The sequence below is a fragment of the Drosophila navojoa genome, chromosome X (genome assembly GCF_054131105.1).
Source record: "Drosophila navojoa isolate 15081-1374.11 chromosome X, UAZ_NAV_1.0, whole genome shotgun sequence".
Taxonomy (NCBI): Eukaryota; Metazoa; Arthropoda; class Insecta; order Diptera; family Drosophilidae; genus Drosophila; species Drosophila navojoa.
The window spans coordinates 31,791,218-31,813,822 of record NC_142895.1 but is presented as its reverse complement, the minus strand read 5'-3'; the positions used below and the strand labels follow the sequence as shown (position 1 = coordinate 31,813,822).

At 34.6% G+C, this 22,605-nt stretch overlaps 1 protein-coding gene across 5 annotated transcripts in view; it reads right to left on the bottom strand.

Annotated features, from left to right (window-relative positions):
• The window catches only part of sbm (L-type amino acid transporter sobremesa), a 31,742-nt gene that overhangs the window by 6,966 nt on the left and 2,171 nt on the right, over nucleotides 1-22,605 (bottom strand). For 3 of the 5 annotated variants that reach the window (XR_016197456.1, XM_089264650.1, XM_089264652.1), the window contains exons 1-4: nucleotides 9,080-9,290; nucleotides 8,576-8,747; nucleotides 5,877-5,923; nucleotides 4,270-4,371 (exon numbers count right to left, since the gene is read on the bottom strand). Coding sequence is in view for 4 of the 5 variants with exons in the window: in XM_089264650.1 (XP_089120776.1) it covers nucleotides 4,270-4,371; nucleotides 5,877-5,923; nucleotides 8,576-8,747; nucleotides 9,080-9,152 (394 nt within the window). In the remaining variant the exon portion in view is untranslated. Of the gene's footprint in view, nucleotides 1-4,269; nucleotides 4,372-5,876; nucleotides 5,924-8,575; nucleotides 8,748-9,079; nucleotides 9,291-22,605 lie in introns of those variants that run through there. The other 2 variants (XM_089264651.1, XM_089264653.1) reach the window with 2 other exon arrangements.

The following is a 22,605-nucleotide window of genomic DNA, read 5'->3' as shown; positions in this document are numbered from 1 at the left end:
ATTAGATTGCGTTGTTCGGGGGTGCAATACTTTCCACGACCCATTTTTTGCAAATTTTTACAAATTTTGTAAATTTTTTAATTAAAATAGGTATATAAACAACAAATCTCATCAATAAGTGGTGCTTTTGAAGATATGTAACTCTGCTAAAAATACAGGTTTTCACTCGAAAAGGAGTAGTGGTGCTATTATTTTTTTCGTCAATTTTTCGGCTTTTTTGAGAATTTTTTGAATTATATAAAAACTATGAATATTTTTGTGGTAATTCTTTTTTGCCGTAATAACTAATTAATTTCGGGTTCTATCCCTTTTATGTGTATCTGTCTCTTATGTTCTTTCTGTTCTACGTAGTCTCAGCCTGACAATGCAACAGAACGAGATAACTATAACATATATTAAAACGTATTAGAATTGAGCGTGGTATGCATCCACTTTGGTATAATAAAGAAGTGAAGCGACGCGCTTTAATATGGAAAACTCGTAGCGAAAAGATTGCATTATATTTATGCAGAAAAAACGCAAGCCACGCACTGCGTGAACGGACGAGAACGAATCTCCGACATCAGAAGTTGGATCTCCGTGACACCGATCAACAGGAAAAGACCGTTTTGGTACACTGCTGGAATTTCAACAGCGATATTCAAAGAAGCGCAATTAACGTCGGGCAAACAAAATACAGTTATATTGCCAAAGTTTAAGCCCGATTTTACAGATGCTAATGCTGCCGCTTGGTGGCCTCATTCTAACAGAGAATATCTTGGATGGTAGAGCCTTACTCATTGCGCTCAATGAAGTACTTTACTTAGGAGATATGAAAATTGACCACTATTAATTGGCCTGCATTATGCATTTAATTAGTTTAAGCATTGATTTTAACAAATTGATTTTTGAATCAGAAATATTGCTTTGTGGCTCATTTCGAAGATATTCTTTTAAAGCAGTATTTATGATATGTTTCTGCCCTTCTTAAGGATGACGCGTTTTCTTGTATCGCCGATACAAACATCAAATTTAATCAAATTTAACTTCATCGTTGAATATGATGGTATCCCATTGCCTTTGAATCCAAGACATTCTTTCCAGAGCCCATTGTAAACGCTTCTTTTTTCATTCTTGGCCTACGAGTAAGAGAAGTTATTGGGTACGATGCAGAGGTAATAACAAAACATACTTTATAAAAACCATGGGATTCTATCCCTTTCCGTTGTTCATCTATCTCACAAAGTCATGTGGTTTTCTGCGTAGTTTCGGCCTGACAATGCAACAAAGAGAGATAACTATAGCATATAGCAAAACGTATTATGTGTATAATGTGTCCTTTTTATGCGCCAAAAAAGGGGTAAACTACCTAAATGCAGGCCAAAAAAGCTTAGGTACACTTCGTCTGACCCTTTTACAGTTAGGTCAATTTTTACATTTCAAACGGTAAATATTCTTCTTTTCTTTTCTTCGATTCACATACTTGAGTTATTATGAATTGCAATTGAATTTTTTGTAATTTTTTCGAGAGTAATTGGTCAACATGGGTCGAGGAAAGCAAATCTCACTAGAAACGCGTCAAATAATAATAAATCTCTACATAGAAGGGAAGGGAGTACGCCAAATTGGCCGTACGATCCCCTTCCAGTGTGCAAAATATAATAATATCCTACGGAAAAACGCCAACACTTGAAGTTCAGTTCAAGATCAGGCCGTTCTGAAAAATTGAGTGTCAGAGACAAACGCCAAATCCTGGCCACAATAAACACGGATCCATAAATATATCTGTAACCTCATGAGTTAACGTGCATCCGCAATCTGTGCGAAGTGTGCTCCACAAGGAGGGGTACAATACCCGAACTTCACGCAAGAAACCTTTGATTTCCGACGCCGATAAAAAAAAAAGGCCTAGAATTTGCTCAGAAGCACCTAAACAAGGCAAACTTCAGTAATTTGGTGTGACGAATCCGGAAACGCGATGGTCTGGGGGTGGCCACATCTGGAGTTGGGAAACTGGTATTTAGAGATACCAAAAAGGATAAACATTACTATTTGGGAGCATTGGAAGATAATCTCAAGGAGAGCACGACTAAGCTCCAGTTAGAGGACGGTCGTTATTATTTTCAACCAGATAATGACCCGAAACGGACCTCTTATCCCGAGAGGGGGTGGCTTTTATATAACACAAAGTAATTACATACTACGCCACAGTCTCCAGACCTCAATCCAATTGAGCACATTTAGAATTTACTAAATAAAAGGATCCCAAAATATAAAATATCCTCAAAACATTCCCTAATGTCAGTTTTTAGCTCCAAGTGGGTTAAAATCACCGAAAATCACACCAAACCCTTAGTGCGAAGTATGCGTCCTCGACTGCTTGCAGTAATTGCAGTAAAAGGCGGTCCTACTAAATATTAACACATATTTATATTTTTTTAAGTGTACCTAAACTTTTTTGAGATGTTTTTCTTGTATTTTTACATTTTATTTAGTCTAAGTCAACTGTTTTTTATTGAAATAAGTTGATAAGGTTTTTATGTGGCCAAATATGTAATTAAAAAGGTCACACTAACACTTTTTTTTATTTCGTTTCATTTAACCACTTTTTAATACAGTTAAGTTAAGAAATCGTTGTGTACCTTAACTTTTTTTGCCGACTGTATATATTTTATGCTAAGCGGTGACGGCCCAGTTCTTAAACGATTCTGCCTTCTTTATTTCTCTAATTTCTTGAGCCTACCACCGAACCGCACTCGATGACAGTTACATATGTACGCTGTCGTCCTGCTAAAACGGGACTTTTTCATACCACAAAACATTGATTATTCTTATGAAGTTTCAACGGTCCCGAAACACACAAAATAGAAAAGTCATACGCATTCAAATGCTGCACTACTTAACAAAAACAATCACCATATCCAATCATAAAACTCTCTACTCCTACACGGGTCATACATTAAGTAATTTCGTTAATTAAGAACAGCTTATTGATTTCTGTCGTAGCCAACTTCGCACATAACCGCATTACGGTTATATATTTCGACAGCTGATATAACTAGACTTGTTTGTAAACAATTTTGGAACACTTTTGGGAGTTCGGTCTTGGTTTGGAGAAAGATCAAGTACTTAATTTTCGGCATATTTTACTGGGTAAAATCGCAGTTAAAGCAAGCCGAAAATTGGAGGAGGTGCACAGATAAGATGCGTTGGCCGAACGCCAATGTCATGGTTTGCAAAATTTCGTTCCGGTAATTTTGATCTTGAGGATGCACCATGTCCTGAAAGGCCTATTGAAACCGATGTGATAAATTAAAGTGACTGGTGGATGTAAATCGTCGAATAACTACTCGAGAGATTGATTGATTACGTGTTAATCGTTCACAAGCACATAGATCGTTCAAATTAAATTTCTCGGTTGCCCAGATTGTTATTGTTGTTACTGGAAACGAAAAGTGGGATGCTTATAACAAAAACAGTAAAAAGTGGAAGAGATCATGACCCAAAAAAGATGAACTAGTTCAAACTACTTTGAATGCCTCTACACATCAAAAAAGATTATGTTGTCTGTCCGGTGAGATCTCAAGAGGTTCGTTAAGTTAGAATTTAGGATTTTTTTTTATTTATTATTACACCACGCCTTCTCCCCGCCCCCTTGTTACTTATTAATTCAATTATGAGCGCTTTATACATAATTTTTACTAATATTTAACATAAAGTTTAAAGCACATATTTTTAGATAAAAATTATACACTGCAGTGTAAATTATAAGTTCATTTCGTATGGAAAAATGAAAGAAGGAACAAATATGAAATACAGGGTCAGGGCAGCGCGTCTTGTTATGTTTTATATCATGGCGAAATTCGGTGTAAATGCTAATTTGGTTACTATAATATGATATATTATCGATAGCCGTAGACGTACATATATTCAAGAGTATGAGTATATTATGGACATCAACGACCTTCATACGATTCTCATAAATAAAAAAAAATTTTAACATTTGGCAGTAGCATGGCAAACCCTTTCAAGGGGCAGTTATTATCATTAAAAAGGCATGAAATGGGATCTTATAAAACGAGAGAGAGGAAATAAAATCACATAGTATTGTATTCAATAAGAATGTGACTATTTCGTTTGATCGCTCGCAGCGTACTGGCATTATCATATTAGATATTCCCTTCTTCCAACCTACATATTTGAGTAGTCCCCCCATGTACAGATTTTGAGCATTGAAAGTTTATTCTGTTTATCCAACGTATTCGTTGTATGGTTGGTTGAAGTACTTACCCAACAGCGAGAGCAGACCACAGGCAAGCCAGATTATGAAGCTAACCCCGACGGAACCGGTACGTACCAGTAAGCCAGAGGGTGACACAAATATTCCAGACCCTGGAATCAATTCAAATTGGAAAAAAATATATATTCATTTATTGAGTAAATTAAGTCAATTTAACGATTTCATCCTAATTTTATACTATGACGAGTTTCACAATAAATGTCTACAATTTATATTATATTATTTATTTAGTATTATAAAGATTGTTTTTAGTTACACTTATATTATTAAATTAATTATACGCGAACATGATCTTTTCAGGCGATCTTTATCACTTCTTGTGATCTCTATTTACTTATATTCTTCTTATTCTCGATTTAATAAAATCATAAAGGCCCATTTGACAGTCACTACAATTTACAAACTATTAAATCGAGAGACAATTGTCTTCCCATTCCACACATACATATGTATGTATATATGTCCTCACTTCACAAGACCGACCAACGGCAAATTCTGGGCCTTACAATCTGCACAGACAGCAAGAGCTGTCACATTATCACATTATCATTATCTGCACATTATCATACGATTGCTCATATGTACCAAGTGTGCAAATGTGTGTGTGGATGCTCGTCGTCAAAACATATTCTTTATGCGCCTCAACGCTTTCATACCTTTCCTAGAAATAATCATGAAAACGCAAAGATTTTGTATGAGCAGGCAAACGCTTCTAAGATTTCGGTATACCCTTCACTCAGGCAAGAGCTGGGATCGTCGTGGACAAATTTAAATTTTTAGAGCTGCTGAATTGGATGATTTGAGTCACCATAGAGAGAGATAGTGAAGAGAGAGGTAGAGTGAGAGAGAGTAACACACATAGCGCACAGCCGTGCTTCATATAAAAACGGGACCATTTTGTGCTGTATTTTCACTGCTCGAGCCTCAAGAGATTGAGCCGAGCAAATACGAAGTTGAAAAGTCTCTCATCCACATATTTTCGGCGCTGGAAAAATGTGTAGTCTCTAGCTCTTATATCTTTTGAGATCGACGCGTTCATATATACCGACGGACGTACGGACAGGACTAAATTGACTCAGCTCATCGCCCTGATCAAGAATATTTATACTTTGTGGGGCTGCTAAGCCTCCTTCTGCCTGTTACATACATTTCAACAAAACCATTATATCTGATTTCCCATTGAACATAGGCTCAGAGCATAATAAGACTATGACTGCAGAATTTAAGAGGAGATAGCGCCTGTTAATTAAGACGAAATACAAGGAAACTGATAAGTGACTCTCAAAACTTAAACAAGCAATACATCAAAGAAATTAAGAATATAACAATCCAATACAAACTATCTACGAATTGTTTACAAAATAACCCAATATATAAGCGCCAGTAGAGATTACTCGACACCAGAACCCTTCTATGAACTGATATTTCAATATTTCTTTGATTGTTTTCTGTTCACAGAAGAAACAACACTTTTATGCAGACACGCACACGAACAAGCATTCACACGCACGCGTAAATGATAAGTAATAAGTAATTTCTTTTTATCATAGAACGAGGATGAAGCTATAGACAATAATTTTAGATTTAAGTTACTTACCTATCATAGTTCCGACGATTAAAGCCACCCCACTGAAGAGGCCCAGCCTGTAAGAGTTAATGAATAAAATACAATTTAAAACAAGTAAGAAACATCTATTCGAGGCTGCTCGACTATGAAATCCTCTGAACCCTTCGAAGAATTGATATTTCACAATAATTCTTCGAAGCTATCTGCTTATACAAGAAACATAAACAGAAAAACATAGCCGTGCAAGTATAAACAAGCATTGGCTGCAGTGTGGGCTTACTATGGAAAATTAATTTAAAAAATTAAAGTGCGTGCATGTGCCAAATGCAAATGAAGGGGTGAGGAGTAGGAGTAAACACATTCAAACACACAGTTTGTATGGGATACTATGATAAAAATTGTCGAATTGAATTGTAGAGTGGCATTTGCAGATGAACAATGGACTTCTATCCTCTGATTTTTTTTTGAGAATGATAACTGTTATAAAACAACAAATTTTTCAATTTGATTGAAATAATTTAAGAAAGTAAAATGAGATTATTGGTTTTGTGCTAACCGTCTTGCGATCTGTCCGTCTGTCCAAATGATGGCAATTTTTTCGGGGCTATTGAGACTAGAGACTTGAAGTTTAGAACACATACTAGTGTATATATCCGTTTTATTGAGTGATAACAATTTTCGCGATCCGCTCACTAGTGGCGTGGCAAATCGGACATGAAGATATAGTGATTATTCGAAATCTACTATATTTTGGACACCATTGATGCTAGAGAGCTCAAATTTGGGATATATACTCGGTATACTCGATATATACTCGTACTACCTAAGACCAAAAGGCTATGGCGGATATGTGTCCGCCCACAGGGGGCGTGACCGCAAAAATGTATATATATGACAGTTTAATACCTAGAATATTCGAATTCGGATATTTGAGTTACTGGTGAAATCCTCTATCGATGATCTACAAATAATTATTACTTCCTTTTAGGAGCGTGGCATAACGAAAAATACTCTGTAATTTTCACATTTTTTGAGTGTATGCATCGGAGTTAAGCTACTTATGAAACGTTCGAAGAACTGGCCAAAAATTATGCGTGTTTGACCAGTCGGGGACCAAAAAAATACACTCCTAAATTGCTGATAGAATCTTTTATTAATGTGCAAAAAATGAATTTACATATATACATACATACATACAGTGACGAGCAAAACTGTAACACGAAGTTAATGGTGTAACTTCAAGGGTCTGTATTTTCGCTTCTACTCTATGGATGTTCAAGATCTTAATTTTATTTGATTAGCAGACGGGCGGACGGACAGACGGACGGGGCTACATCGACTCAGCTCATCGTGCTGATCAAGAATATATATACTTTATGGGGTTTGCGATGATTCCCTCTGCCTGTTACATATTTTTACACAAAAACATTATACCCTGATTTCCCATTTTCAATGGGTTCAGGGTATAATAACTTTAACATTAATTACATTATTTATAGAGGAATATGCAGTCCTAGCTGCACGTAGCTGTTGGCCATTGCAACAAAACGCGTGAAACTGTGATAAATGTGGGATGTTCGTAACATTGTTCCATTTTTTATCCAATTTATAATGTAGACATAGCCTTTCGATTTGAACTAATGGCAAAAAATATATTTTAATGCCATTAACAATATTTTTTTGCAAATTCATAAAATGAAAATGCATTAGATAAAATAAGGCTCTGAGATTTAGTTACTTGCCATGCTTTTTTTTTTGTGGCAGCTCCAACTCGATCAACGGCACCCTTCCCGTGAGAAGTGGCTAAAAAAATTCCATTCAACATAACATCTTATTTCTTTTATGATGTCATTTAAGCTAGTTAAGATGTATTTATTTTTAAATTGAGCGCAACTTCAATTGATAGTTTTGTAAAATTTCCATACATTTAATTAATTTTACGTAAAGGACTCAAAACAAAAATACGTCATATTTATTATGTGTAAGTTTGTCACTTAAAAATTGTTACCTGACGGTAGCTAAAATGAGCACTCTGATTCTCATTTTGTAGTGCTAGCCTGTAATTTTCGGCAAAATCTATTTGAATACCAAGTTCAAAGGCATTTCATTTACAATCATAAAATATATTCGAAGTTTAATTATTTCCAACCTAGATTTAAAATTCACTTTGGTTTATTTAAATTTTGTATTTACGGTGTCGAAAGCTACGCACTTTAAATAAAACACTATGATTAAATAACTTAATATTTTCGTGTGAAACTTTTTTAAAATGTATTTGCAATGCAAAACTATGTTTGCTACTAAATTTTGATGCTAGTTGCGCAAATGCGTTTGACTTACTGATACCAAACCCTATTTTTCGAGGTCGCAGGTGACATCGAAATATACGGCGAAACAGACGAAAAAATTTACCGTATAGTCAATTGCATCGTACCTTTTATATTTTTCTTTTACTCTTTAAGCATAAACGAAGATTTGAAATAACATATTTCATTGCATAATTAAAAGAAAATGTGCAATAGAAATGCTCAAAACATAACTTTGGCACTTGATCGGCTTTGTGTGTCAATATTTCGAGATGTGTTATGAATAAATGTAAAATTAGTTTATATTAGTTAAATTTAATCAATTGAATTTGAATTTTTGGCTGTGGTTGAAATTTCTGGAGAAATGCCCATCTAAATTTCTATGAATCTTATTATACTGTTTGTTGACAATGCTATTTTTACCTTCTCTCGAGGTGAACAGTGTCGTTCTGCGTTGAGCCATTCCTCTCCAACGGCTTCCGCATCCGCCCGGTCCCTGATGAGTCGGTCTCTGTCGCTTCGGGCCCCTCTGGTCCAATAGACCCATTGGCATACATTGTCCCATTACTCGTTGCTTTTGATGACACATTATGTCCTACATTATTCCGTCAGCCGCACATATAAAAAAAAGCAAGTGATCTTTGAGAAATCTTAGATTACTAACAGTTTTTTTTATACACATATGTATATATTAAACGATTATTTTTAAGTATATTAAATATTTTCGTTTGACAACAGATAATAAATCTAGTTATCAATACACAAGAAACAGAAATTGCACATTCTCAGCCACGAATAAATACACAACTGTGCAGTTGACGAAGCGATTACGCTTGGACTGCAAATTCATTCATATATGTAAATATATCACAAATTGTGCACATTCCTGAATTTCGGAAATTGTTCTATAACCTTTCTCTCACCCACCTCTATTATCTTTTGCAGTATTTTTGATTGCGTTTTTTTGCAAGCAAAATAGTTGAGTAATTTTATCGCGCATGGCATGGACGGATAAGAAATAGCCTAAATTATTTCGTCACGAATTTTTTTGTTCTCAGCAAAGAATATATTGAACGAATGATGTCAGACAGCCAGAGAGCGTGCTATATGGTCGATTAATCAATGGCAACTGTTGGAATCGTTTTCTAGCGTCTCATCAAATACCACACAATAAACTCACGATGTGATTGCGACACGAACAAAAGACGAGGCGTCGAATGTCGTAATGTGGAGATCTCTCGTATACACCGGACGCTCTCCTGTTTATTCCTCCTGTTTACTTTTACTTGAGCTATATTGACAAGGTTCCGAAGTCCGAAGTTTACTTTTACTTGAGCTATATTTACAAGATTCCGAAGTCCGAGTTCTCTTGCTTTTACATTTCATTTTATGTCTAAAATAAAAAATATCTTATGATTTTTCGGCTTTGCTTGCCATTTCCGAAAATGTTTGCAAAGAGCTACATATTTTTTTATAGATTTTCTTGTCTCTATACAGAAAAGTTGTACAGCTACATATTTATTAAAGCCAAAATTAACATACTTTTTTTTAAATATATTTTGTATGTATTCTGATGCTATTTATAACAGCGGTCTGCATGCACGTTTAAGAAAATATGAATTAAATATTAATATGTATATATTTTTGTTCATAAGGTGAAGAGTATTTGTGTTTAGCGCAACATAGAAAATGAAGTATTTAATGGATATTAAAGTTGAGCAACAAATGTATGTATTTAACGTAGGCCCTGGCGTCATAGATATAGAAAAACTAGATTCCTAAATATATATATGCGCAGGTAGCTAGGGAAAAAAAATTAGAGTGGTTTGACGAAATTCAACCAGATGTGTTACATTTAAGCACTTTCACTGATCTATAAACTAAAACACGTATATAAACTAAGTTGATCATCATTTAAAAGCTGTATTAAATGGAAGTCCTATATCTACACAATACATATGTATGTATGTAAATATGAATGGTAAATTGGTAAAGAAAACTTTTGAAAAAATAAGCTATTTTTGGCGATGAAACAATACCTGAACAGCCGCAATCTTTTTAGATGTGTTTTGCATATGTATGTATGTGTGTATATATGTATATACATATATATGTAATTTTGTGTTCACTCCTCTTATTGTGTTACCCTTTAGAATAATATGAATTTGAATGCCGTAATATAATTGCCTGCCAACTGGGTTCACAGTCTGTCTCGGAATTATGTTAAATTATTGCGGGTAAGAGCAAGCAGCATTAATATACATATACATATTTGCATGTATATGTATTCTTATGAGTATATAAATATCTTTTGTGTGTCGGCTATTCTACGAATAATAATCGATAATCACTTGGACATAGCTAAAAAATAAAATAAGAAAGAAAGCTGTAGCGAGACTGCTCGACTACGAGATCCCCTGAACCCATCAAGCAGCACACACACATTTACACATTTATTTTTTGAATAATTTAATTTCTAGACATACAATCTTAACCCTTTATATGGCACCACGTCCGATTTCGACGCGGTTTCTTTTATTAGATAAGAAAATAAAAATAAAAAATTCAACTTTTTTTTTTAATTTTACTTTTTTAGACATTTATTTAAGGATAAAAGGATTGTTGCATATATGCAACAGATAGGCTTGGGGTGAAAATAATTGAAGTATTTCATAGTTCATTGTAAGAAGTAAAACCAAATATTTTTCAAAGTTAGTTTAATAATATTATTGATTAATTAATTTAATGCAAATGAAAATTTTTTAAACAATTATTTCTATTGTTAAAGCAGACACATTTTTCGCAGATTGTCTGTGAAAAACCAGTGCAGTTTGGATATTTGCATCTGTTTCTGTTGTCAGTCCACGATGGCCAATGCCCAGAATTCCTCCTTCCGCCAGGTACTTCAAAAGGAGGAAGGAGTTGAAATAATTTTCAAAGTGTAATCGATAATTCCTATCTGACGACACAGTTTGATGCCGCACCCAAATCTGGCTCTTTAAGCCGTACTTTATTTTCATTTGCACTATCTATTTCGAATTTGTAGCAGAAGCCTAAATTACCGCTAAGTACAAAAATCCTATAGTCCCATTTATGAAGCTTGTTGGGATTGTACCTTTTCATGTGGCTCTTAGCCTTTGTTGAACATATCTGTTCATCAACACACAAAAATTGTTCCAAAAGAACTTTTTTAAAATTTTTGTTTAGTTCATCTATTATTGGCCTGATTTTGAATAGCCCATCATGACAGGAGTGTGACAATGGCAGGGCATTGTCATTGTTGTTAAAGTGAATGTGATGCCTAATCATCTCAAATGTTTTTTGCGTTTTTTTGGAAAAAGATACCAAAAAAATTGGATTGGCTCTGATAGTTCCATTAATTCCGGATGCAACATAGTGATCCCGGGAAACTGCAGTTGGTTTTCGTTCAAAATTAAACTGCGTTGTCTCCATAGCAACTTTCTTTTCAGATTAGGGTCATTACTGGTAACATTTGGTTTAGAATCATCCATGAGGTTTGAGTTTAAAACGTCTAAGGCACTACTCGGTGGATTTTGGTCATCGATATCATCTTCATCCTCCTATCTAAACTGTTGAAATAATGCATTTTCAAGCTGTGAAGGTGTTAAACCTTTTCTTGTCATATTTCCTGCGTAAGAAGTGCTATTTGTATATATGTAGTCTCAAAAAACACATACAACTGACCCAAGGCGCGTCGCTCTTATCAATAATATATATATTTGATGGGGCCTGCTACGCCTCGTTCTCCCTGTTATATACTGCATACTCGTGTATATCATACGCAGTAAGAGTTTATCCTATTTTTTCAATAAATCATCAAATAACTTTTTATCGAGAATAAACGAAAAATTGATTCTGTTGTGTCATTTACTTGTGTATATACATAAATTGAACACAAACATTTTGTATAAACATATATATTTATTTTAAGAAATTTAATGGAGTGATACAATGAGTTTATGTAGCTCAGCGAAATCTCGTTCCAAGCATGTTTAATTGTAGCAGTTAGTTTGTTAGTTAGTTTTCTGTCTTCGTATTGTTGCCTCCTTCAAATACTTTCCCAAAAAGCCATTCCCAAACATTTACAATTATTTAGAGATCTGAGGAATACGGTGGCCAAGTCGTGGCCTGAGCATTTTCACTCGTAATAAATGACTTCACAACTCCAGCGTTATGGATCGCAGCATTATCTCGTTAGAAAATCAATGGCAAAGGTCCGTAGAGATCGATAATCATAGAAAATACGGAGTACAGCAAAGTTTTGAAGTCTCTAGTATTTGATATACGACTTTTACAAAGATGAGGGTGAGGGGTGGATATAAGGGCGGGAGGGTAAATTTTAACAAAAACCGAAATTGTATAAAATGCGTCTTAATATATAATTAAAATTTGGACACTCTAGATTTAAAGATGTGAGAGATAAATTTTAATAACTGATCTTCGATAAGGTTTTTTATCGATAAAAAATTTCGGAACGAGTTATCGTTTTTAGTGATAAACTCGATATGCGCGCGATATATACGGAAATTTTTTAAAAAAAATTTTAAGTCTCTAGCTCTTATATCTTTTGAGATCGACGCGTTCATACATACGGATAGACGGACGGACAGACAGGCGGACAGGGCCAAATCGACTCTGTCGCCCTGATCAAAAATATATATACTTTATGGGGTCTGCCACGCCTCCTTCTGCTTGTTACATACTTTTAACAAAACCACTATACCATGATTTCCAGTTTTCAATGGGTTCAGGGTATAAAAATGTACAAATGATGCTGAAAAAACAGAATCAATTTTTCGATTATTTTCGATAAACAGTTATCGGATGATTTATCGAAAAACGCTTTTTTCTAGCTTTTGTATCTTCTGAGATCGACGCACTCATACGGATGGACGGACAGGGCTATATCGACTCAGCTCGTCGTGCTCATCAAGAATATATATACTTTGTGGGGCCTGCCACGCCTCCTTCTGTCCGTTACATACTTTTGCACAAAACCGATTTCCGATTTTCAATAGGTTCAGGGTATAAAAATATTCCTTATTGTTACAATAGCCATTGTTTTTTATTTTTACATAGTATAATATAATATAATAATTTTAAGATGGCTTTGATGGGCTAGATGTAAAGGGGGCGCTAATCTGATAATGCGCAGTTTACATACTGATTGACGCTTTGAAGTTGAAAATATGAGCCAAAAATAATAAATATGGAGAAAACTCAATACAGCTCTACAGCTAAAAAATTTTACTCCAACTGTGAAGCGAATCTGGAGTTGGGAAACAGGTTTTTATAGATAGCGAAATGGACAAGCATTACTATTAGGGAGTCTTGAAAAATAATCTCAAGGAGAGTTTAAATATATAATTTAAAAGATCTCTTTGACACTTTTGTTTATTTTGTTTCATTTGACCACTTTTTAATAGAGTTAAATTGAAAAATCATTGTGTACCTAAACTGTTTTTGCCGACTGTATATATATATTCTTTAATCAATTGGACATGAAATTATTCTTTTCTATTTTTACCGAGTACTTTGCTCTCACAATGATAAATTTTCAATTTGTGCTCTTTTTGCCGTATATTGCGTTGCCCAGCAAATAAATTGATCATTTTGTAATTATTAGGTCTGATCATTAGCACCACCATCATCAATTAAATGGAAAAACGAGGGGTATCATCAAAGTGGTATGAAGTTGACGTTTCACGAGCTAAACAAGAATCAATTGAGTTAAATTGAAATGCGCACCGACAACCAAAAGTAGTCCGACAAGCGTGAAACGAAAGCAAATGTCGAGAAATCATATTGCAAGTTTAAAAAAACTGCAGAAAATTACCAAGATAAGATTTAAAGCATTTACGAATAAAAAATTGACAAGCTGATGCATTCAGATTTAATCTAATTTGAATAGAAGAAGATTTGTAATAAATACACTTTCACTGCATGACAGCATCAACTCGAAAACTCCTATGCTTTAAGGCCAGTATTAATTATATATTAAGTTTTAGATATTAAACTAATATATATATTTTAATATATACATTTTTTTTTTCGAGAGTTAGTTTCGTATATGACATAGACCTTGAAAGCGTGTAAAAGAGTAGCTATATACATACATATATATGTATATAGAGTCAAACTGATGACGTGTTGTATATTATATATTTTTTATTTATTATTCTGTTTAGATGCTTTTTCAATTCACCTTTATCTTCAATTTTATAAGTAGTTGAGTAATCTGCTGGTAATATCATATAGTTGGGGAGAATTCTGTTTCAATTCAAAATATTTATAAATATATATATAGATAAATTTTATTATTCCAGGACAAAACCATTCGTTTGACGCATGCGCCCAAACGTTTGTCCTTACCATGACATCGTGCACGATTTGTAAGTATGTATAATAATATGAGGAAGCTGTACAACGCATATCTCCTGCCCAGGTTATGACCCACCCCAACGTTTCAGGATCAGCAAAAAGTTTAGTATACTAGAGATATGACGTGGAACCTTTATATTTGTAATGTATGGGGTATAGACTGGTTTCTTAATGTATCTCCAAGTTTATGTATAAAACAATGTATTGTGAACACACGATAGCTGTTATAGCTAACAAGGGTCGCTTCAAGGTCTTTATGAATATATATATATACATATACATAAGTAAAATAACTAGTGTTGCGCTGGTGTCGTATTTTTATCGGAACACGAGTTCACACGATTCAATACCATATACTCTTGTTAAATAAATTAGCAAAACCTAGAAGTGTTCGACTTCTAAATGTTCTCTATTTCAAGATGAATATATAGTTGTTTCATTCATTCTAGCCTGCGAATGAACTGATTTATGCATAACAAGTAAGAAAGCTCTAGTCGAGACTGCTCGACTACGAGATCCCCTGAACCCTACAAACAACTGATATTTCAATAATAGTTAGCACACACACACGCACACGCACAGACACACACGCATACAAACAAATACACGCACACACATACACACACAAATAAACCCACGCATACCTACACACACACGCATATACAGGCGTTTGCGCTTTGGTTGCGCTGCAGTGTTGGCAATATAATGAGAATTTATTTGTTGAATAATTTAATTTCTAGACGTACGATCGTAATGAAACTTTCAGAACGCAATCATAATGTTTAAATGTATGTGTATACCGAAGCACAAGTCTCTAGTATTTGATATACGACTTTTACAAAGATGAGGGTGAGGGGGTGGATTTTGGGGTGGGGGTTAAATTTTAACAAAAATCGAAATTGTATAAAATTCATCTTAATATACATCTTAAATTTGGAGACTCTAGCTTGAAAGATGTAGGAGATATAATTATTTAAGTGATCTTCGATAAGGTTTTTTATCGATAAAAATATCGGAATGAGTTATCGTTTTTTAGTGATAAACTCGATATGCGCGTGATATATACGGACATTAAAAAAAAAAGTTGAAGTCTCTACCTCTTATTCTTCTGAAATCGACGCGTTCAAACATACGGACGGACGGACGGACGGACGGACAGACAGACGGACAGGGCTAAATCGACTCAGCTCGTCGCCCTGATCAAGAATATATATACTTTGTGGAGTCTGCCACGACTCCTTCTGCCTGTTACATACATTTCGACAAAACCATTATACCCTGATTTCCCATTTTCAATGGGTTTAGGGTATAAAAACGATGTACCAATTGCAAATTGTGCATTAACAAGTATATATAGTTACATATTCATCAAACAGATACATATTCCAACAAATTAGAGTATTCATATGCATACATAAGACAGATAGAATAAGCCACTCTACTGCTCAATCTTACGACTCTCAAAGCTCGCAAGCAAAGTTACGACAGAATAAAAAAAAAAAAAAAACGCAACTCAAAGCTTTTACAAGAAAGGTAACTGCATAATCAGGCCACCCGAAGCTTTACTTAATAAGAATAACTGAATGATCAGGCCACCTAGAGCTTTGTAACGTCATCCGATGCTGGAGCTTTATAACTGTTTTCGGCTGTAAATCTGTATCACAAGAAGAAACTCCAATGCTTTTAAAATACAGTTATCTTTCTATTTAAGCAACCGCATTGTTTAAACACGTAATTGGAGCAGCCGGTAAGATTTGCGCGGTAAACATAAACACTATAAAGTAATTTTACTTGATTGGTCAAATACTAGTCTATCACCCAATTAAGCGGAATCAAGAAGACAGTAAAAAAGTGCGTCAGTTAAAATTAAAATCATTGCCACAATCATTTCAAAATGTATTGAGTAGAAACCACCGTATCCGCATAAAAACCATATTTAAATCGTGAGTGAAAAACTCAAGAGCAAATCATATCCCTGACTGAAAACCATAACCAACTATCTTCAACTGGATGTAGCACAGATACGCTTACTGAGAGAATACTCTGGAGCCGTTTATTCGCCTATCTGCTCGCTCTCTATCCAACACATCTCACGCAGCAAAGCATAATCTTTGGAGCGACGGAAGTGTTGCTGGGTATCGAAGCACAATGGGCAGTAGGACTTCAAAATGTCAGCAACTGGAAATCCCTAAACGAAACTTTAATTAACAAAGTGATGCCCATACAACAGTCAAAGTTACTCGATACCAAATTTAACTCAACCTCAAAAACGTCAACATAAAAGCACAAGTGGTCATCAAGTGATGAAATTGATAATTACCATCATATAGAAATGCCGATTGAGAAATACTGTAATCAATGCTACGAATATCAAAATAATAGTGACGAGCATTATTCCGAAATCGACAAACAGAATTCTATTCACCCATACCAACAGGCAGATGAAAATAATGCAAAAAATTTGCATTTATCAGCATCCCAACACACTAGTATATTGCCTTCAAATTTAATAACAAACTCTGTCGCTGTTTAATTGATACAGGTAGTTTAATAAATATAATGAGCCATAATTTCTTTAACCTATCCAAACATTAAAACCTAGAGCAGTTCGTGCATTGCATGGAGTAGTGAATCTGAACGAAATAATAACTGTTCAATGATATTTTCCCAGTAGACCAACTTATGTATATTTACATTTTCACACTATTTCGACAAGACGCAAACTTCAAAACCCATTAAAAAAAATTGATACAAGTACGGCTGTTGATGAGAACATTTTAACGAATTAAACGAAGAGAGGAGTTTATTCATCATATAAATCAATTTTTGCGAAAGAAGGTTATTAATGACTCTATCACACCAGGCCTCCTGAACTTGTTCGTATGAACAATACTGGCGCCCATTGATTCCACATTTACCGACTCCACATATCAATAAAAAATTAAATAAAGAAAATAACAAGTAAGAAAACTCTAGTCGAGAGCGCTCGACTAGATACTACCCTGAACCAAACTAATAGAAAAGCACATTTAGTATGGTTCAAATTTCAATTTCGATGTATTTAAAAATATAAATGAAATAGAAAACTCATTTAATTAAATATATAAAAATTGAGAAACAATTAAAAAAAAGAATTACGACACGCTCTGGGTTTGAACCCGAGACCTCGTGATCAAGCGCCGCGCTTTCTACCTTGACGCCACTCTTCTGTTCTAATTTTCAATGTCAAAACTGAAATAGATTCACTGCTACAGCGCCATCTACCAAATCTAAGTCAAACTAACTGCTGATGTGACTAAGAATGTGCAAGAACAACCAAACTAATAAAAACGTACATATAGTATGGTTAAAATTTCAATTTCGATTTTTGAAAAAATATAAGAGAAATTTAATCAAATATATAAAAATTTTGAAGCAATTAAAGGAAACTACAATACGCCCAGCAAGATTTGAACCAGAGACCTCGCGATCGTGCGCCGCGCCCTCTAACCATAACGCCACTCCTCTGTTCTTATTTGCAATGTCAAAACTGAAATAGATTCACTGATGCAACGCCATCTAGCAGAACTAAACGAAACTAACTGCTGATGTGATTCTAAGAATGTGCTAGAAGATGTTTGAATGTATGTGTGCACACGTATTGGAAAACTGCTGTTGCTGCAGCACGTGCGTTTGTTAATTGGCCAAACATTTTGTTATTTTTTAACGTCGATTGACTAAACCGAATTTAATGAAACTTTCAGCATATGATCTACATATTCTATTGAATATTTGGCATTTAAAAAAAAAAAAAAAACATGTCAAATCATTCACAATTAGCTATACTAGCATCTGACCTTCACTGGGGATTCTGGTGAATTTGGAGCCGGTATCCAAAATATAACAAAAACCGAAATTGTATAAAATGCATTGGAATATATTTTTAAAATTTGGAGACTATAGCTCTAAAAATGTAGGAGATATAAATTTATAACCTATTGCGCTTGGGTTGCGCTGCAGTGTTGGCAATATTATGAGAACTTATTTGTTGAATAATTTTATTTCTAGACGTACGATCGTAATGAAACTTTCAGAACGTAATCATAATGTTCAAATGTATGTGTATACCGAAGCACAAGTCTCTAGTATTTGATATACGACTTTTACAAAGATGAGGGTGAGGGGTTCAAACATACGGACAGACGGACGGACGGACAGACAGACGGATCGGGCTAAATCGACTCAGCTCGTCGTCCTGATCAAGAATATATATACTTTGTGGGGTCTGCCACGCCTCCTTCTGCCTGTTACATACATTTTAACAAAACCATTATATTCTGATTTCCTATTTTCAATGGGTTCAGGGTATAAAAAGAAAAGTATTATAAATATTGCAAGACATAGTGAAAGGGGCATACGAAATAAAAAAAATGACGAAGACGATAATGTCTAGTTGTTCGGGGCGGAACCGAAAAATTAAGACGCATCAATAAAGAGGACGAATCAATAACACCGCTAATCAATTTGTGCAGAAAAACAATTCCTAAATTTATCCTGCGATTGATTAACGATGGAAGATCAATGAGCTGAAGCCTACTATGGTAAGACGGAAATCGTACATTACTGTCGTAAATCGTACATTACTCCCTTAAGGCAAAGAGAAGAATCCGATTCGATACGATCCTGATACAGTTTATGCTGCGGAGACCATACAGCTGAGCAATACTCTAAGATGGGACGCTTAAGCGAAATAAATAATTGCTTTGTAATATATGGATCTTTGAATTCCTTAGCCCAATGTTTAATAAAGCCAAGCACACTTTTGGCTTCATTTATGATGGGACGAATATAAAGATTAAGATTAAGATCTTTGACTGTAAAGATGCATTTTAAGGAAATGTTATTAATTTTATAGTCAACAATATAAGGAGTGGTACGAATGAAAGTCATTGTCAAACACCTTGAGCAATTTAGGTGCAACTGGTTTGTCACACACCAATGTTGAAATGCATTAAGGTCATCTTGAAGGTGTAGATGCCCATTTGCAGTGGAGTAAGTTTTACATCATCCGCTTACATAAATATCGTAGAATAAGAGATACAGCTAGGAAGGTCATTTATAAAAGGGAAAAGAGCAATGGACACAAATGAGGTACCCTGAGGTACACCAGACGAACAACAAGCAAAGTAAATTTTAGTAAACTAGGGGACCTTTGAATCGATTTTAAATCCAGGATACGAATCTAGGGGAAAATCCCAAGCGTTCCAGCTTTAGAGTTAGTATTTGATGATGTACGGAGTCAAATGCTTTACTGAAGTCAGTATAAATAACATCAGTTTTTCAGAAAAACTGTCATTGACAAGCGATGTAAATTCTAGTATATTAGAGGACGTTGATCGATTTTGAACATAGCCATGCTGAGACGGTTGAATAATCGATTTGCAAAACTATTGCAAGGCTGATGTTATAATTTTTTCAAATAACTTCGGAATAGCAGATAATTTTGCAATGCCTCTATAATTGGAAATATCAGATCTTCCAACTTTTTTATATGGGGGAATAATAAAAGATCTTTTCCAAATTGAAGGGAACACAAAGGTTTCCAAAGACAAATTAAACAATTTTAGTAATGGTGACTGAAATGACACACTACACTCTTTAATCACACAACTTGGAATATTATCAGCACCAGGAGAGAAAGATGATTTCAACGTCCTAATGAGCTAGCCAGAGAGGTAGCAGTGACCTTAGGAGCGTTAATGGGAAGTGAATATAGACATGAGTTGCTATAGGGATCAGTAGAACAATAAGCGGATTGAAAAAAACCTGCAAATAGGTCAGAGGAATCCTGATCATTACAAGTTTTTACAGCACCAAGGACAAATGTGGACGGCAAACCAGAAGACTTACAAATTATTAAGATTGTTTAGGATCTCGAGCGAACTGAGTAGTTCTCATAACGAGTATTTAAAAGATTGGTTTAAAAGCGACTTGGTTTAGATGGCGTATAATTGAGAGTATAATAGAGATGATTATCAACAGCTAAGAAAAAATTTCTAAGGTGGGGTGATGTATATCCTCAGGTGTGCAGAAAGGAGTTGATCTCACGACATTAATGAGCAAATCATGATTAATGAACACAAGATCTAGTGTGCGATTTAGATGATTAGAAATAGAGTTCATCTGGAACATAGACAGGTTAAAAAATTCGTCAAAAAGATAGTGATAAATGGTCAGAATAAAGTAACTTGCATTACAAGTTGATGACCAAGAAGTGTTCGGAATATTAAAATCAGTCAACACTAGAAGCAAGTCTATATTATTTACATGTTCATAAACTTCTTTAATACAATTAGCTTTCAGTGACAAGTCTGTATCACAAGGAGAAACTCCAATGTCATTAATATACAATTGTCTTTTTATTTAACCGCATTGTCTAAACATGTAATGATAAATACTAATTGGGGGTGTAATAAATCAGAAAAACAGGGTGTGAATGAGTATTGTGCAGTCGGTAACGCCCGACTACAGTAACATTCTTACTTGTTATACCCATTTTCACTGGGAAATCTGGGAATGCAGGTATTGTTTCAATTTATGTAACAGGCAGAAGGAGACAGATCCCAAACTAATCCCATTTATTTTTATCGAGAATAATCGATAAATTGATTTTCGTTTTTAGTCATAATTTGAATACTATTAGATATGGACATTTCAGATTTACTGTGTATATACATTTGATAAATATATAGATTTTGTATATTACAGATGTGGGCTACCACGCCCTCTAAGTCCCCAACTTGTAAAAAACTTATTTTAAATACTAAAGACTTGTGCTTTGGAATATACATAAATTATGATCACGTTCTAAAAGTTTGATGAAGAAAGTTCTACTACAAGAGAAATTATTCAATTAATAAATCCTGATCGTATTAATTTTAAACATAGAAAACATTATCGACGGTATATACTATAGATTGTGAATTCTATTTAAGTAAAAATAATAAAATAGTTCGTGCTGTGTGCAGTATATTTTAGAATTTGGAGTATAAAAATAGAGCATTTATTACTGGTTTTCGATATTTTTAATCGAGTACAAAATAATTGGACAAGTTATTGATTTTTAGAGAAAAACTTATTATCCGCGTGGTATACACGGATGGACATAGGAAAAAAATTCAAAATTCATACGGACAGACGGATAGGGCCAAATCGACTCAGCTTGTCGCCCTGATCAAGAATAAATATACAAATGTACATATGTACTTTTTGGTGTCCGCCACGCTTCCTTTTGCCTGTTACATAGTTCTTAGAACTAATGGTCACGTAACTGTAAAATTTGGATACTTACGCTCCAAAAATGTAAAAATTATGTTGTTAATAAAAATGCATGTAAACAGGCCAGGTACATATGTATGTATATACATGCATATATGTACATATGTATTAGAGGGCTGCATGAGTGCCAAAAAAACGTACTCGAATTAACAATGCTCATATTGAATTGAGCGGAACCGAGGCCAAATCAGAAATTGAATGAGTAAGTGAGTGCGCTCGTATATGACTCAGAGTCGAATAAATATGAGGCCGGGTATATGAGTGGCGTCGCTGCTAGCAGAGAAAAAAAAAAAGCGAAAAAACGAAGGGTAATGTTATCGTGTGTGTGCAGGCCAGACGGCCGACCAACGGCAAATTTGCCGTTACAATTTCGTTGCGAATACATATTCTTTATGCGTACCAACGCTTTCATACCCTTCCCACAAATAACGAGCAAACGAAATCCAATATAATTTTGTTATGCAATACTGAAATAAACTCGTTAGGACTACTATTATTTGCACAATTTGATATCTTGTATAAAGCAATTATAATTAATATAAAAGTTAATAAAATTATGTAAAGATCGATATATAAGATAATGACATGAAAACACTAACATTTTGCGTGAGCATGGCAACCCCTTTCAAGAGTTACATATACTCTCTAAAAGGAAGGGCATAGAAAGAGACAGAACATGAAAAAATAGGCGCGCAGTTAGGCTTCATATTAAAACGCATGCTTTTCGTTTGAGG